Raw genomic sequence first — 18926 nt, forward strand, 5'->3', positions numbered from 1 at the left:
TACTATTCTTAGCCTACCTGACTACTGTCTCTGATGGCTTTGCTGCAGCACCCGTTCAGTTTAGGCGCACTTTGTACTCAGGTTAACTAATAAAACTGTAGCTGTAAAGGTTGAATCCGTAACATCAAGTTTTCCCTAGTTTACCCATGAAGGACATGATGGTTATTTGTTGGGTTTTCCTGGTGTTGTCACATGTTTAGTGTAGCAAGTTGTCTTTTGGCACCAAACTGTGCTTGGAACTATCTCCTCTCTCTTGCATCATCACTCGTGATCAAGAGCCTTCTCTGATATTTTTAATGGCTAAAGCACTTGTTTCAAGAAGTTGAGAGAAATTAGAACATTGAAAGCCAAACACTGGGTCTTCAGTTTTTATCCCAGTTCCCTCTCATCCACAAAAGACATTCAAGTCACAGTATCTTTGTGTTTTCCACTTTTATACAGAATTTTTCTTCCTCACTGAGTAACAAATATTCTCACCTATTGCAAAAAAGTAATGGTCTCCCCAGCACAGCCTTATATAGCTCTTTGAGTAGAATCTCTCTCTAAAAATAGAAATCTCTTTGACATTGAAGCTCCAGGCAGCATGGAAGCTGTTGCATTTCAAGCTGAAGCTTTTGGAAAGCGTGCTCTGTATTTCCTTTACAAGTGTCCCACAAATGTGCAAAATGCACGGCCTGTCCTGTCATGAACCTTGAGTAAATGAGATTTTGTTTGCAGCCAGTGCTGTTGCAGCAATAGCTTCTTAGAAATAAGTAATAAAAAAAGAATGCAGCACTGGCAAAAGGTGCTGGATTTACAGCTCTGTAAAAATAACACCCTTTCTTTCCCCCCCCTGCCCTCAGACACAAGTGCCAGCCTTTCCCAGACTGCCTGACTGGGAAAGATAGCCTGAGTTAAGCCCAGCACTTGCACTGAGGACAGGACAGATGAAAACAAGCAAACACATATCTCACACATCAGGGTGGCAGTTTTTCAGTTCTCAGGCAGACATTCCTCTTGGGAATACACAGAAAGGAAAGGGCAGGTGGAACAGAAATCCTCTTGGTCCAGCTTTTGAAGATGTTGACAACTTGCTCTTACTAAAGCCGGCAACAGAACAAGCCAATTCTGCCAGTGTGCCTGAATTGGAGACTGTAAGGATAGGAGGTCTAATTCTTCAGAGCACTAAGTCCAGGAGCATTAAACAGAGCTCAGCACCTCTGTGTCAGACTTGCTCAGACACGACTGTACAAAGGTAGCAGTTGGACTATTGACATGGGATCCAGAAATCTGGCTCAACTTCCACAGTTCCTGACAGAGTAAAACAGCATTTCCTCAATGTTCTGACTACTGCTATCCATTTTTCATGCCAAAAAAGTTCTTCTTCCAGCACTGTAATATTCCCCTGGCAGCATATTTAACATGAATTTGAAAGTGCTGATATTTTCAAATTAAGACATACAAGTGAGTAGTGATAGTAAAATCCAAACGAGGAGATGGGGATATGATTTTAGCCTGCCTTGAGAGAGATTCATTTTGTCTTCAGTTCCAGGCCAAGTCTTATGCTCCACTTGTAAGATACTTAATTTTTACTCTGGTTGGCCCCACATTGGAATTCTGATACACAACCTTACACAGTATTTTATTTAAGAGCTGAAAGGAGCTCATGAATACCAATATCCATGTCAATTTTATGAAACATGCACAGATTGAAAAAGGGGTTCCAGGGTTGCCTACACAAGAAAGGAGTGAGGGGGTGATAGAGTGATCTTTGCTACAGAGACACTTATTCCTATATATTTTATATTTATCTTTGGAGAAAGCCATTTCAGATTAATCCACTGAAAAAGAAGGAAGAGTTTTATGTGATGGTTTGCATCAATTCAACTATGACCATTTTAAAACCTGATAAAATTAAAATTAGGTAAATTCTGGATATATTCTGGAAAAAAATGGAGACCGATGATTACAGGCTTTAATTGTTTGATTAAAAGCACAGGTTAAAAATCCTGCTCAGTGTTGTTATCAGGCAAGTGGCAAAGCCCACAGAGGGAATGCTTTTGTCTGTTAATTCCCTGGAGATTTCAGAAACATCTCTCAAGAGTCTCAAGTCACCATTTCCCCCAACATTAGGGCCTCCAGCACAAGCACAGAAACCTTGTTTCCTCTTCTGGGAGGAGAAGCAGACCACGGACCTCCCTTGGCAGGCTTGGATATCCTTGGTGTACATCCACCCTCTGAGCCATCCTTGCTCCTTTCCTGGAGCTTTGCTTGAGCCACCAGGGAGAGGTGGGGCTGATGAACATCCAAATTCCCTGATGAGTCACAAAACAGGAGCTGTCCAGGACAGCAGCCAGGCGGCACTGGAAGGCCTCTACACGAACCTACGTGTTGGCGCTCACAAAACATTCACCCGGTTTGGCAGAGCTTTCCTTTCTGAACACCAAGATGGGCTGGCCTGAGATCGCCCTCAGTTTTAAAAGGTTGTTTCAAAACATCACACCCTAAGCATGAGGGATGCTAAGGGAATTTGCCAGGTGAAATCCTGGGAAGTACAGCTACCAGCTCTCACAGAGGACCATTTTCTTTAGTCTAATAAACAGTATTTTTATTTAATTGAACAGTCCAGCTGAAGATGACTGCAAGCAATCAGAGCTGGAACTCAGTCCCTGTATTGAGCTCTCAGCTGCGTTCGGGCCACTCTTTGATTCATACTTCTCCAATGACTTGGAATTCTGTGCTTTCCTTTGAAGATTATTAGGCATTAGGCACTCTCCTTATGCATAACACAATAACTGTTTAATGCATATTATCTAGATGTTGCATTTACCAGATGCTCACGTTATTTGGTTTCTCTGAACAATCTGTCCCATTTGTGCTAGTGCAATCCCCAAAGCCCCCCTACCCTGTAATCTGAGACCTGGCCCAGTTGTGCTGAGCATTGTACACACAGGAACTCTCACAATAAACACAGTGCCACTGCTTTCTCCACTGGGAGTGAGGCAAAGCTTCCAGTTACCTCTTCATGATCCTGCTGGTGTCGACTGAATTGCTGCCTCAGCAGTGAGGCAAGTAGCAAGAAATACATCACTGGGCACACATTTCAGGATAACCTTGACATCATTGCCAGTGATAGCTCCAGCCCTGGCTGAAACAGAAACCTGCAAGGCGGCATTTGCTCCTTCTTGCTGCCTTTGCTATTCCTTGGGGGTGGGTGATCATATGCCATGCCTGTGTATTTGCAAGCTCATGACATAACGTTAAGGGATTGTCATAAACAATACCATTTTGGGGAATGGACTGAGGAGGCCGAACATTTCAACTGTCATTGGAGTAGTTTTGCCTTAAGGATTAAATGTGTTGTCTCAAATCCAGATTTGTAATGAGAACCCTCCTGCCTTTCCCTCTCTGCCTGCTCCCCGTGCCCCCTACTTCAGGAGAATTTGGGCAGATGACCAATGGAGTGAAAATGAGACAGGGGAGTCACACAGGACAGAGTAATTGATACAGGATATGAAGGTAGGAACGAGTGGATTTGACAAAGTAGCTACACTAGTAGCTGAGTGGCTCCTTTGCCTGCTAGTAGGATGGATTTGTAGCCTGTATGTCAGTAATTAAGAAGACAGTCATCCCCTCCACTCCCACCACCACAAAAAACCCTCACACCCCTTATGTCCCTCCCCAAATGTTGCTTAATCTGAAAGGCAAGTCACAAGCCAAAGTTTCAAATTACACAAACATACTTTGGACTAAACTGAGGAAAGTACAAAGACCTCCAGCAAACTCTTTTTTTCTATTTTTTTCCCCAGTTTTTAAGAAACTGAAGGTTTTAGTTACTTCTCACATCCATCTGCTGCTTCCTACCAGCAGCCACAAGTCCAGGCTAGAAATGTTGTTCTCTTTGTGACAGTGTGCACATACTCCATCATTCTCTTAGCACCACCACAAGATATGTATTTCAAATGGCAGTTCTTGCTTTTTACCTTTCATTTACCTATCCTTTGATTGCAATTTTGGTATGAGAAATGTGCCACTTTTTCTACTGGAAACACCTAGTGCATGGTCTTGGGACCATACTAAAAGTGCAAGCATAGAGCAGTTCCACTCCTGTATCAGTGACAAGAGCTCAGCCCAAGATTAGGCAGTGGATATTCTTATCACAAGAACTGTCTATTGTAGCACTTCACATTTGCCTTCAACTGTTCAGTAGCAGATAATACAGACATTTTAATTCTCTATTTAGTCTCCCTTAACCTTATCATCGCAGAAATTCTATTCTCCAGGCCATAAGCCATACTGTAGTTAAAGACTTTTGATGCTACTGAAGCACTCAGTAGAGATGCATTACTTTCTCAATCTCAAAGAAGTGTTGACAATTCAATTATCTCTCTGCACAGGGGGGCAGTGGGAAAGAAAAAATGAAATGTAGCTACAGTGTTCATGGAGAGATCAAAGTTGGTTAGGATTTGAAAATAAGCCAGGAAGCATAGAGCCAGGGCAAAGAGGGCAAGAAGGAAAGGGAATGGAAATGGAGCAGACAATGCACAGCCACCCTACTGAAAGGCAATGGCATCATTCCTCTCCTTGCCACATGATCCCCAATTCACTGGTAAAAAAGTCAACCAGCACACCATTTTAGTTCTGACACATCAACAAGTATGCAGCAGTACACCCCAAAAAAGGATAATCCAGACCCAGGCTATGCACTGGCTGTGCTGCACAAAATGAATAACAGACTCTTAGGTGCTGTACACCCGAGCTCACTATTGGGAAATCTGCTGCGCTGCCAGCATACCAGATCAATATTTCAGAGGTCATTATCTCATCCCTTCTTCAGCTGCTGACTTTGGATTGCTGCCAGAAAAAGGCAACCACTAGAAAGATGATACACCAGTACATTAGGCAAGGCTTTGGGGAATTTGAGCAGGCTTTTCTTTTCACCGAGACCAGTCTGCTCTCTGGTTCCAAATGGCACAAGTGCTCTGTCAATATATAAATGGTCAAACAGGTTCTCCAGCCCTCCCACACCGGCATGTACAAGACAAACTGTGTTTGTCAGACAGACTGTGAAGAGAACTGAACCTTTATATAAATACTCCTCACGTTGTGGGAAGGAGGAGACAACAGCCTCCACGCTGAAGCAGAATAAAGAAGTGTGATTTCACAGGTACAGCGTAATGGAAGGACTGACTGGAGACAGAGTTGAACAACAAGCAAACCAATAACTAGATGGTACCATCTCCACTCTGCAAGAATGTCCCATGAGCTTTTACATGAGCAAACCATGACTGAAGTTCTGCTTTAGTTTTGAGTTGGTAAGCAAAGCCAGAACCTTTGCAATTGGACCAGTGGATTTTAAAGTTAAAAAGTACCTTTGCTTTATATGGCTTAGCATCCTGTATCTCATATTTTGTCATGAACTACTACAATATTATAACACTGTTCAACTTTTCTAATAGTGGTCTTTGTGATAATGGCAGCACTCCCATCTACTCAGGCAGTAACATTCTATCTCCCCTTCTGCAAAGACTTTTTGAACATATTTGCTCTTTTCTCCTTTGATTTCTGTTAGATTTTCTCATAACCCATTTAGAAATATTAGTTTTACAGACAGATATGAAAGCCATCTCTACAACAGTGGATGTCTCTAGGAGCTTTCCATTAAGACCAGAGGGAGAAAAGAGTGTGCTGAACTACCCAATTCCCAATATCATTATCCTGCTACTTGGGAAGAATTTGGTGACAGGAAATATTGTGTGCTTACCTTGAAGCCAAAGATACTTAATTATTCAAAGCTTCCTCTCAGGAAAAGCATTTGGGAGATAGCTTAGAAGCATCTTTGTTTAATCCAGTTAATTAACAGACATTTGCATGGTCTCACTAGTCTTACAAACTCCCTGAAGAAGGGGACACAGAGACTTTAAGGTAAAACATAGAAAACTGTATTTTGCAATACTCATACCATCTGTATTTATACTATCTCTATTTATAGTAGCTAAAGTCAGAACACTTGAGCTTTAGCATCTGACATGTTCTGGGGCAAGGCTCCTCGTTGCATTCCCATCCATTCAGAGGAGCTCGGAGGGGTTGGATCTCACACTCCTGGTGAATTTGCCCTGTCTGAAGGTTTTAAATTGTGGCTTTTATGCTCACTGATTCTGAAGGGAAGTAGCTTATCTGTTGGAGAAATTCAATATAGACAGGATGGCAACTGGAATCGGCTTGACGGAAAGCCACCTCCAGGAGGCACAGATGCAAATAGCTTGAACCACATCATGCAGCAGCCTCGTGCTCAAGTGTAGGCACGCTAATAAAAAGAGACTAGAATTTGGTATACCAGCACTAAAGAGGTTCTTTGTAAGGGTAAAATGCACACTGCCATCATGGAACCTGTATACAGAATACATACAGACAGGTAATTCATCCCACTCCAACCCCCGTCAGTGACACTGTTATCTCAGTAGCATTTCACCCGTCATGCTTAAAATTTATTCCTTAAACTTGAGCCCTGTCCTGCCAAAAGTCTGTCAGTTTAGACCAGAACCTGGTATTTCCAATGAATCTACGTGGATGCAAAACCCAGACACGAGTTCTAAGCAAGAACATTTCATATAGAATCAGCCGGGTTGGAAGGGACCTCTGAGATCATCAAGTCCAACCCTTGATCCACTACCGCTGTGGTTACTAGTCATATGGGTTTGGAAATCTCTCAAGGAATTCCTAAACTGTGCTACCATTACTCAGTAAAATCTGCAAGTGGCTCAAATTCCCTTTCAGGAGATAACTGTCTGCTCATCTCTTTCTGTTTACTGACAACTACTTTCTCTTTATATACTTTCTCTTTATATACATATAAAAAAAGACAAAATTAAGAACACAAAGGTCTTTCAGTTTTCCACATATATGGCCACAAAGCCTGAGAAGCAATTGCAGCTTCCCTTGTTTTGTTACCCTGACATATGGACCAGGAAAACTAAATACTTTCTGACCTTTGGTTTTCCCAGCTGTCTGTCTGAAGCTTGTCCTGGTCTCCAATATCCATGTGTCACCAACCCGCTGTGAAGATTTTTGCTTTCTTGCTGAAGACAGCATTGTTATTCTGGAGTTGGAACAGGAGTTGCATGTTAACCATGTAATAGAAAGATATCTGCTGTATAGACAGATTTAATGCAAAATAAACTGTTGTAAACCTTCAAGAAGCCTACATTTATCAATCAGTAAAACAACTGGTCAAGCTTTATTATGGTTTTGAGAGGGTGTTTTGCCTTTTAGCTTCAGATTCCCTCATTATTTTAAGCAGACAGCCTAGAAGTTGGTGTCATTACTTAGCTTCCAAACCATGATGCAGGTCAAAGCATCTTAAATACAGTTATTCCAGCAAAGGCCTTGATTCCTCGTACAAAATGGGATCTGCAGGCTGATAAGAGGCCCTGTCTTTGTTTCCAGAGGTGTTGATTTAAAGCTGAAAGCTCACTGTTTGTTTGCAGAGAGAGTTGACAAAACATAGACATTTAAAACTAGAAATACAGTTTTAAATAGTGGCAGGTTTGGAGATGGCAGGCAAAGATTGGATTCATATGAGTCCACAAAAAGGCTTGTGCCACTGACTGTATTTTTGAAGAGATGGCTACATGGCCGGAGAACAGAGAATTCATATCTGAATTTTTGGATGAGTTTATAATATCTATATGAAGTCCATGCGAAGGAGAAAAAGGTCACTTTTTTCTTAAGACTTGGTATTTATCCAGCCCTCACTGTAATTTGTGATGGCAAAGCTTGGGGATGGGGAAGAAAGTGTTAAGATGGGAATAAATGTGGATGTCCTCCTGCAAACCTGAGTTAAAGAAACCCTACAACCCCCCCCCCCCCAAAACAAAGGGATGTGAGTTTGTCGCTTTATCAATCATCTCTTTAAATTTAGCAAGAGCAGTGTTTACCAGCCTGAAGTCTCTGAGCTATTTAACGGATCTACAGAGATCCCTAAAGAACCCCATCACATTATGAGCTTGGCTTAAATTACCGTACAGACCTTTATAGCTAAAACCCAAAAGGTTTAACTAACTGAAGGTTACTTTTTTGTCTAATGGTCTCCTGCATGCATAAACCTTGAAAACAAGGCCCAAGAGCCCCATTTATCAGCTATGGCTAAATTCAGTTCATTTGTAATTTCATTTTTAATTCCATAATTTCATAAAAGTAAAACTACTATACACTAACAATTGCACTGCTTAGTGGTTCTGCTTCCTGCTCATAACAAAGCACTGCACATTATTGTACATTGTTCATTTTGTCAGAGTGACAGATAACTTTTAATATATTTAAATACACTTACCAGCCACTTACTTTGCTGTAGAGTTTATAAAAGAAAAGATGAAGTGCCTTTTTTTTTTCAAACTTTTAGGTTTTGAGGTTTTCAAAATCCATTTAACTTGGATTTTTAACTTAATTATACTTTATTGTTAAAGTTATCTGACTGTATTCTAAAAAATAGATTTAGAAACATCAGAACTGTATTCAGGGTGTCAAATGTTAGAATTGTAAGTTGTTTCTTTCAGGGAAAATATTACTTGTGAAAAGAGTGCATCAACACTTGTTGCTTTCATACTGGTGTGAACAAGAAAGGAAGAGGCAGTGTCTCCCCACTCCCACTTTCCTGTTATCTCTGCCTCTTTCCCATTTTACATCTCTGACAATACAACAGAAGAGTTATAAATAAGAAATCAGACACCCTGTTCTGTGCTCACACCTGTATTTTTTCCAACTGTAAAAGAATCAATATTTCTGGAAAACTTAACACACCCTTCCCCGTCATAACAGTAATTTCATTGACAATATACTGCTCCACCCAGAAACAGTTCTCAAAACAAATAGGCCAAACTGGCACTTGTGGAACACTGTACTGGCACCAAGTGAGAAATTTTAACTGTGCTTACCACTGAATTGCATATTTCCACCTCAAACAAGTATAAGGACCACCTGTGGAAAGAAAAGGGAAAAAAAGCCTTTAGAAACCTCCTCATATTAAAAAAACATTAGGAGTGACTCAGTTACCTGTCACACAATCCCTGAAGAGAGATACTAAAATCCTAATGTTACGTGCAGAAAGTCATGTAAAGCAGCAGGTACACAGAAAATGCTTAGAGAGTACAAAAATAATACACAATTTCCATTAAATGGGAAGGTTTAGACTGATTAGTTTTCTCCCTAAACCCCAAACAGGTCACCACTATTGTGGGGAAAAATTTAAAAGACCTCAACACAATGCACATTTATGCAATGCTACTCTATTAGTTAATGATGAGACTGGAGTGACTATACAGAAAAGGGGCTCTGATTAATGTTAATAATTATTTTATTTAAAAAGGGCTATTTAATATAAATTTCTTAATATAAATTTAATATAAATTTCTTAACTGAGCTGTTTGTTACTGTTGTAAAAATGACTGGTTTAAGAGCTGGCTAGTTGTTGCGTCTGAGAAGGTGACATCAAATTGGAAATCATCATTCAACAGGGCAGTAACAGCTGTCAGGGGACATACCCCTGTAAGCACCCTTCACCCTTTGGTACTGAAGTTTAGTCAACAGTTTGAAAGAAAACACGAAGTCACTGCTAGTAAAGCTTGCAGTTGACCCAACTGAAGTAGTAAACAATAATGAAGATGGACAACTGATCCACACAAGTCCCTTTTGCCTGGTAAGCTGTGCTATTTTGGGCAACATGTTTCATCACAACAAAGCACAAGGCCACCCAAAACTCACACTGAGAACACCCACATAAACATAAATAAGGTTCACTGAAACCAGCTTCAAGCCCTGAGGGCCAACAGCAGTGCAGATGAGGCTTCAGGAATCAGACAGGATATTCAACTGAATAGGCTCTTCCAGAAACTAGTCTGTATGAGCAAGTGGCCTGAAATGACAGGGAAGTGTATTTCCACTATATCCAGTGGCAATATTTTCTGTCCTGGTGTTTAAAAGCTACCAGCAAACTGGAAAAGGATCGGTAAATAGTTTTGAGAATAACCCATGGTTTGGAAAGCTTGCTTGGAATTGAGAATCAAGCTGTGCAAATAAATGTATATTTTAAGGCCACAGCAGTCTTCCTTTTAAAACCTTTATCTATTTAAGTGTTGCATTTATGCTCAGGTTGCTCATTTTCTGAGATTGGTTGCTCAGTCAGGCTACATCTGAAGCACAGCACTTAGACACGCATCCCAGATACAGGTATATACGCCTAGGTCCAGAATAAACTCCAGAATAAAATTAGGATATACATCATCCTTCCCAAAAGTCACTGGTAAAAACAAGATGATGAAATGTTCTAATAACTCTTCATTGAGCAACTAGAGAACCAGGACTGCAGAGTGTCCTCAGGTCCATCTCCCTGGCTTTAAACTTCAACTCATTGACCTTGTTACCAGGTTCAACATATCTCAGCTCTCTGCTCTGCTTATTATAGGGCTCAGACACACACCCAAGATCATCAGCCGGTAAGCTGAGCCCCAGTTGCTGTCTGTGCATCCACTTGCAGCCACAACAAGTGACAGGTGCACCTACTCCAGCTTTTCAGCTTCATCAGGACTACATTTTTTGAAGCAAATTTCCCTGTTATCCTGATGGACCATACGTCGTTTCTTAGGATGGAAGTTTGGGGTTTGTACAAAGTAAACTGCTTTCAGATTAAATCGAAGGAGGAGATCTAATATTCCTTTCACTGGTTAAGACACCGATTGGAATTGCCATGTGCTGCAGGCATCCATGGCTGCTCCAGCCCCAGCAGCATTCCACAGCTACCACCAACCCACAGCAGTGACTATCCCACACTTTCCCCCCCACATACCTGTGCCTCTGGGATGTGATCTCTCACCAGGGCATCACAGCACCCACTCCTTGCTCACTCACAGTTTTAGCCCAAGTCTTTACAGACCCTCCTGAAGGGCCCCTGGACAGCCCCCAGTCCCTGCTGCTTGTGAACTGATGCCAGGAGGCCCTGGATCCTCTGTAGTGCTCTGATGACAGCAAACATCCCTGGCTGAGCTCCTCACAAAAGGAACTTTCCCCTAAGATGAACATTTCTGTGGATTTGAGGAATTGCTCAGCACTTGACATTTTAATCAGCAAAGGGCACTCCTGACAGTGGGAAATTCCAGAGGCAGCGGTTATCTGGGAATAAAAAGAAATTACATACTTCAGGTAAATCGAATAATGAAGAGTCCTGACTGAGGGGGAGCAGGAAAGCAACACAGGCAGCACCAGGGGACAGGGGGGTGAAGCTCTTCAATGTGCCTCAGGAGCAGCTGTGCCTTGACAGGTTCTGCACTAACAGTACAGGCTCAGTTTTGCTGTTTTATACTGGAATTGCAGGCATTGAAAAACTAAGAAAATCTTTATAAACATATTTTTCTAGTAGTGAGATCCAATTCACAAATTTTACAGCGTAAAACCACTTTTTCTTCCTAAAGAAAACTCCAACCCGAAGCAGACAGGAGAAACAAGTACCTGAGAAAGCCAGGGCTGCACTGTAAGGCAAGAGCAATCACTTGTTTTGGAAAAATCTTTTCTGCTTTACAACCAAATGTGCCTTGTTTTAAGTTCGTAAGAAGTGGATAAAAGTTTCTTACTGTCTCTTTTATGACCAAGTTGTATTTCTGCTAACAAAGGCAGCTTTTGTTTCCCAGTGGGGTCCTCAAAGGCTTTCTGCCTTTCTTCCTCTGAGAGAAAACTGTCCACTGAACACATATTTTACCAGGAAGATCCTGGAGCTGTTCTTGGGATTTTTATTTTGTTTTTTAATTTTTGCCAGAAATCTGAAAAGTTTTGGTTTACATGTGTAAATTATTTGCTCATTTGTGTGGGTTTCCAGTAAAGACAAACAAACAAAGCCAGAAACAATGACAACTTGCCTGGCAAGGCAGTCTATTTATTGTTGAGTAAGCTGGCAGTATGCTGAGGCTAAAATAACACAAATGATGATGGGATATTCTACCCTAGCAGCACCCTGCTATAATTTACCACACAATCTGCCCCTGCCCATTTTTTGGGCACTGCTATCTCCTCCCTTTTATTCCCCCAACAGAAATGCCAAAAAAAGAGAAAAAAAGGATAATACAAAATGGACTGAGAGGTCCTTTCAACAACTTTAAAAGGAAATTCAATACCCTTGTCTATTTTTTTTTGAATGCTACCAAGGAGTTTATTTAAAAAAATCATGTAACTGAGCTGCCTAGAAATTCATGTAGAGCTACCAACATTGTCATTTGTACTTTTGCTTTTTGACATACATCACTGAAGTTATGGAATAGGTAGCAGTTTCTCTCCTGAAACAGCTGTAATGGTAATCTATGACAGAACTGACCCCAAATTCTCCAACACTTAATAAAGAAACAGAAACAAGTTTTCTTCTCACAATCCAGGTATCACATTATGCTATTTAACAAGTTGCTATAATGGCTGTTTACATGTCACTCAAAATTCCTCATGGCATCTACATTAAATATTTACATTCAGGCCTAGGATGTCTTGTAAAATTTTCATAGCATACCTTCCTATTAAAAAAAAACAAAACAGTAACTGCACCTCAACCCAAATTCTAGCTCATATATGAAGCAACACATTCTAAACACCGTCCAAACTGTCATTTCTTCCCAAAGCACAAGGAAGTTTATGCTCTTGTCTAAGGGGAGCTAAACAGAGCAGCATACCACTCCATATTTGTAAATGTTAACTCTGCAAGGTAGGGACTGGCTTCTGTATGCACCAGGCTTCTGGTCCTTCCCTGCTCCAAGAGCCACAATATGACATATGGGTATGTGTAAATTGAAGCAGCAAAAATATATGTGGTGGCACTGCCACAGAAAAACGTGCACTCTCATTCTTCCTGCCAAATATCACCCCGACTCCAAGAATCTTTTCAATGTTGCTTCCAGAAATGGGTCTTAGGTACCATCCTGGTGGCTTAATAATGGATTTGGGATAATTCCATGAGTCTGTGGGGCAGCTGCACCCTCAAATTTGGTGTGTATCAGAAGTAGCTCCCCTAGAGTCAGTGGGGACTGTCTCTGCTGCTGTGAGTGTAGTATGAAGAGTACAGAACTATGCTACTTCTTTAAAAATGTTCAAGGAAATGCTGTGAGAATTAATAAGGATAACACATGTCATCACCAGCTGAATATCATATAAGGCCAAAGTACTCACACCAACAGGTAGAAGACTGAGATCAAAGAACCCAAGGACAGCCCTTTTTTGTGTATGTGTCACTCTAAAATAGACTCCTGCAAGCATCCTGGTTAATATAACACACTCTTTGCCAAATATGTACTTTAAAAATAGCAGTCAACTGTACAGCATACCTTGAGTGGTGTTAAAGCTGTCTAGGTTTTGTTATACAAAGACTGTGGTAAGTTATAACATGCTGCCAGTGGAAAAAGGAGTGAAACAGCAAAAACTGAGCTGCATAAGATTCTTGAATGAGAACTTAGCAGGGAAGGTTAAACCATAACAGGCATGACATAACTTTAATAAATTAGGACACTCATTGAGATGACTAAACATGGATTTAGGATCTCCAGGGATACAGATGTTTATAGTTTGGCAACTAAATATACACTTGGGCATCCAAGGAAAAAATGCCCAGTATACCAGGAGTCTCTATACCTACAGCCCTAACAGAATGTAGATCTTGACATTCTGCCCAAAGAGGCCTGAATTTATACACTCTTCTCAAATCTTGGTGTAGATTTCAGCTCTAGTAGCCTTTTATTTTCAGAGAAACTAATGAGGTTTTTGGCATTTCTTCTGAACAGCAATCAATTGATTACTGTCCCAAATTTCTATGTCTCCCAGTTTTAAAATAACAAATCCAGCCTGTCTGACATCTTCTAGCTCACGAGTTCAGAAAAGCAGACGGTTTGCATTTGTTATTACTGGCCAGAACAGTATTAACCTCAACTGCGACAAGTTACCAGGAATTTATTTATGACCAATACTACTGATTCTTTTTCTTTGGTGCAGATAAAAGTAAGCTGAGGACCTGGTTGCTGCTGTTTTCAAATGAACGCTAACCGTGCAATTTGGAATTTGTTTTTGACTCGTTGTAGGTTCGCAGCAAAAGCAAAGCAGCCAAGGCTGGGCTGTGCGAGGGGGATGAGGTGGTGTCCATCAATGGCAAGCCCTGTGGAGACCTGACCTATGCTGAGGTCATCATTCTCATGGAAAGCCTGACTGACGTCCTGCAGATGCTTATCAAGAGGTACAGGAATGCTCAGAATGCTTCGATGCAACTCAGGGAATCACCTGGAAAATGCTGCCTTTGAACACACTCATTTTACAGACTTATACTGGGAGCTTCTCATAGTCCTGTTGCTAATGTCTGTGACTCTGCTTGTCTGTATGGAAAAGGTGGGAAGACAGAGTATTTGAGCTGGAGGAATTAATGTATATGGTTTCAACAGCAGTGTTTGGGCACAGAATTAAGCATGCAGTCTCCAAATATAAGTATTCTTAATATTTGCAAACTGCAGAGCCTTGAGTTCAAATATTCTCTCTCCCCCTTTGAAGCAGTGAAGTGTTGTTATTCCCCACAGATAGGGAAGTGAGGCTTACAAAAAGCAAAGGCTGTATAGATGGGGAAAGTGTGTTACACAGATATGCCTTGATGATGACATGGCAAATGGTCTTCTTGGGTGGCAGAATGCGTTAGGAGTCAGAAGGGGGAGAGGGTCTGGAAGTCAGGAATTCTATTTCTGTAGCTGTTATCACCTCCCTAGATGAGGTGGGGCAAGTCACTTACAGCTCTCTGGGTCTCAGATTCTGCATTTGTAAAACAGTGAGAGCGAATTTCAATTTTCTTTGCAAATGCTTTGAGTTTCTTAGAGAAGCTTCATGTAAATTTGCAAATCTGCTCACTGCACATCAGTCTACTCCAATGCCTGCCCACCTCCTGCAAGCACATTCTCCCCAGACTTTGTGAATTCAGACAAGATGAACCCCGAATTGCCTTCACTGGGGTTAAGAAGAGGAAGAAAAGACTTGAAACTTCCACACATGCTCCTTGTAAGGACTTAAGGGTACCATTTCAGTGCTCCTCATATGATACCTGCATTCTTATGTTTTTAATGCATAACATGACTACTAGAATTGCACTTGTAAAAATGGTATTTGTGGCTGACCACTTGTCTTTGCAGCCACAGAAATAGCTCCACATGCTTTGACTCCTGCCTGTTGCTGTTCTATAACTGATATTTCAGTTGTCTGAAGGCTGCAGGACACTCTGGCTGAGAGGGACTCCCCACTGCCCTTGCTTGAATGTATGGTGAACAGCAAGGCACGTCCTAAAAATCAGAACCAAAACACTGCTTCAACCACCTAAATCAGTGTTTCATGGAACGAAACCATGTCTGGTAGAAATATTAAGGAAATTGCAGTTGCTCAACACTCTGAAAGGGACAAAATGGTCTAAAGGAATTCACTGGGAGAATCTTTGAATTTCTTCTCCCCAGCTCATCTCTCCCAAATCTCAGCCCGTGCTGGCAGTATCTTCCCAAGTATGGGAGAATAGACTGAAACATTTCTCTTCCCCTCCCACCTTGTTTGTGGTACTATCCCTCTCAGCACTACCACCAGAAGGACTTTTCAGGAAGTGTCTTAGCATCCTCTGAAAGCAATGTGAAGCAAATCCTTCCTTTCCTGAGTGGCCACTTGTTAGCAGCCACCTCAAGAAAACGCTTGAAATCATGAGGAAAGAATAATTACAGTGGTATTCCAATGGTGATCTTTACATCTAAGTATCTTTTGTCGGCAGGGAAGAATATTTTCCACTGGGAATATTCTGGTTGTTCCTGAACCATTTGCAAGAGGGGTGAGGTTTTCACAGGCATTAATTGTTGGCCCAATTTTGCTCATATTAGTCTTACTGGGAGGCAAATTACGCTTCCAAAGTAGTTTAAAAAAATGGTACTTGGCCTTTGATGTCTACAAAAAGTTTTCCCAATTCCCTGTAAAGCACAGTCAGTTACTGAGCAGCAGAGCCCAGAAAATGTCCTGTTTGCAGGATCAGAGGAAAGCGACACCCTGCAGGGCGGGCACTCTCCAGATGCCATGTGGGGGAGCATCTCCTGACCTTCCTGACAAATGCTGAACAGATGTATCCGGAAAAACACGGGGAGTGGGGACTGAAACACCAGCCTGTCCTTTTCACATCAGTGTGAGCAACTCCTGGGCTACTGCTGAGTCTAGAAAGAACATTTCCAGGGGAAGGAGGGAGTGTGCTCAGTGCATACCAACATGAAATGCACCATGTAGGGAGTAAAACATGAGTCTGAGACAAACCCTGCCGTGCCGACTCCACGGGTTCTGCTTCCTTCCTGGAATTACACCAGGGCTGTTGTTCCTGCAGCGAGCTGGCAAGGCCTGAAACAAAAGTAATAATTTGACAAAACAGAATCTTAAATGACAAAAAAGAGGTCAGACCCAGTATTCTGCCTTTTGACAGAGGATAAGTTATGTCTATATAGAGTAGAAGTATATCCATACGTAGCAAGGGCCTTTTAAGGTGGAAATCTTTCCCTCTCACACATACACACAATCATTCAGCTACCAATAAAGGCTAACATTGAGCTGGCCCAGCCACCAGTCCATATCTTACATGGAAATGTTTACAGATTTCTGTAATTTATCTGTGCTTGAGAGCAGTACAATTGATCATCCAAACAGCATAATCTGATGGGATCCAGCAGCACTCTCAAGGAGCTCCCTAAATTAAAATCCGTCTGACCTTTATGTAGCTCCATATGTGGTGAAATGGATGTTACACATTTTGTGCTATTTGAGGCAGACCCAGACTGCCACAAACAGTGGGCTGCATGGCTAGAAGAGCAAGTGATATTGGAGCTTCTTCAGTGCACTGACAGATTTATTTCTTCTGTTGCTTCTTCCAGCCTTTCTTTTTAGGGAGTTCCAAAGTTTCAGAATACCCGGGACTGCTTGTGATTTCAAAAATCTCCATGATATGTAATATTAATACTTTACTGAGGGAACTTACTGCTTGTCTCATTCGAAAAAGTGTTTTGCTACCTTCTAGTCAATAGAAAGTCTTAATAGCATCCTGTAGTCTTGCCGTACAGAGAAGGTTTCTTCCCAAATTAATAGTTGTCAGTATGGTCTAGAGTACTGAGAGAAGGAGTTAAAGAGTAACACCAGTAAAACAGCCTAACTGGGCCAGGGCAATTAAGAGTTTAGGGAAGGGAGCTACACTGAGATATATACTAGGCTTCAGGAAGCGCAAATAACATTTTCCAGTTAGAAATACATATTTTTAAATAACTAGGAAATATTGCATAAGTTCACCAGCCTTTTATGCTGGATCACTGGAATAGGCCCAGAGTATTTTAATTGATCCATGATATATAAGGACGATGATCCTCACAGGAATTCTTTGAATGTGTATTTTAAGTATTCATTCCCCTCCCTCTGATCCTCATCCAGTTCTTATGTATCCCTTAGAGAGTGAACTGTGTGGTACAGGAACTCCATGTGAGGATGGTGCCTAACACAGTTGCAGCAGTGGCCACAGCCCCTGTTCTGGTGTCATGCAAAGTTAATTTTCTGATAAACATGTGAAATATTGTCCCAGAAGTCTCAGCAGCATTTGTCTGGAAACCCTATAATAGAAATGTGTCTGTGAAAGTACACTGATGTTAGGAATGATACAGTTCTACCACTGGTGTGTAATTTCCCTCTTACTGTACTATTGCGTTTAAGAATCTTGAAAGATAGAAGGATGCTTCAATTTAAGACCTCTACATTCTGGGAAAATTCTTCTATTTATATGGACCTGCTAGCAGGTACCACAGTTAATATAAGGGGTGAAATTCTCTAGAGAAACTGCTTTTGTAACTGTACTTACAACGGCTGTGCTTACAGCAGCCTAATTTCTGGAATTACTTGTTTATGTATGTGCAGATCCTCCAGTGGAATAAATGAAACCTTGAGTGCTGAAAGAGCAAATGGAAAGCCCGAGAACACAAAAAATGAGGACTATAGGGAGAACACCACACTGCAAATTAACACGGCGAAAGAGATACCCCGTGGAGATTTATGCATCACAGAGATATACAGTGGGACTCACCAGGGAGCAGCAGAAAGCAATGTAAACTTTTCTGAGACAAAACAAGAGACCACACAAAGCCACAGAATTACTCCTAAAGTGATAGGCACCTCCAAAGTGCTCGTGGCAGACGAGGCTGCTCTCAGAGGGAAGACAGAAGAAAGAAGGCCAGGTACTATGGTTGAGCTGCAGTTGTCCCTCTCCAATGACACCCACAAGGGCACCCACAGTGCTCCTGCTGTGACTCTCCTGGGGGCAGAGAAATGCCCCCCTTCAGCAAGAGGAGCCAGTGTACAACAGGACGGGACCAGCCCCCTCATCGCAATCCCCCTGGGTGTGAAAGAGGGCAACGTCCAGTGGTCAAACAAAGTAGTCCAATTTTCCAGCAGCAAAGAGGTCAAGAGGATCCAAGGTGCAGTTCCATCTATCCCCAGGGTGGAGGTGATCCTAGACTGTTCAGACAGCCAGCAGGAAGCGCCCAGGTCTCTGTCTGAAAGGGGGTGTGTTGATTCTCAAGCAGAAGGAGGGCAGTCAGAAGCACCTCCTTCCCTCCTCTCCTTTGCAATCTCACCAGAAGGCACAGAGCAGGGAGAAGACAACAAGCCCTCGGAAAAGGAACACAGACCTCTCAAGCACAGGGCAAGGCACGCAAGTAAGTATGTCCCATCTAATCATTTGCACTGCCTGAGGGCATCTTTTGTAACTTTAGATATAATTTCAGGATTTAGAAGGCATTAGAAAGAAATGTTTAGACATTTTTTTTTCCTGCAGTTTTCTAACTTTCCCTTTCCTTTTTTCTTTTAAAGAATGTTTCTGTTCTTGCTTTAGATATTCTTTCAGGGTA

At 41.7% G+C, this 18926-nt stretch overlaps 1 protein-coding gene and 1 long non-coding RNA gene across 3 annotated transcripts in view; one reads left to right on the forward strand and one right to left on the reverse strand.

Moving 5' to 3' along the window:
* SYNPO2 (synaptopodin 2) overlaps positions 1-18926 on the forward strand; it is a 77243-nt gene that overhangs the window by 36696 nt on the left and 21621 nt on the right. For both annotated transcript variants that reach the window (XM_027689822.1, XM_027689823.1), the window contains exons 2-3: positions 14076-14227; positions 17938-18734. In XM_027689822.1, coding sequence (XP_027545623.1) covers positions 14076-14227; positions 17938-18734 — 949 coding nt within the window. The remainder of the gene's footprint in view (positions 1-14075; positions 14228-17937; positions 18735-18926) is intronic.
* Positions 1-18926, reverse strand: part of LOC113970683 — a 91111-nt gene that overhangs the window by 27659 nt on the left and 44526 nt on the right. Inside the window, exons 6-9 of the long non-coding RNA XR_003535275.1 lie at positions 16306-16386; positions 10820-11142; positions 8913-8955; positions 6969-7078 (exon numbers count right to left, since the gene is read on the reverse strand). This is a non-coding gene — a long non-coding RNA (uncharacterized LOC113970683). The remainder of the gene's footprint in view (positions 1-6968; positions 7079-8912; positions 8956-10819; positions 11143-16305; positions 16387-18926) is intronic.

The sequence above is a fragment of the Neopelma chrysocephalum genome, unplaced genomic scaffold, assembly GCF_003984885.1.
Source record: "Neopelma chrysocephalum unplaced genomic scaffold, ASM398488v2 Primary Assembly neopelma1_78, whole genome shotgun sequence".
Classification (NCBI taxonomy): Eukaryota; Metazoa; Chordata; class Aves; order Passeriformes; family Pipridae; genus Neopelma; species Neopelma chrysocephalum.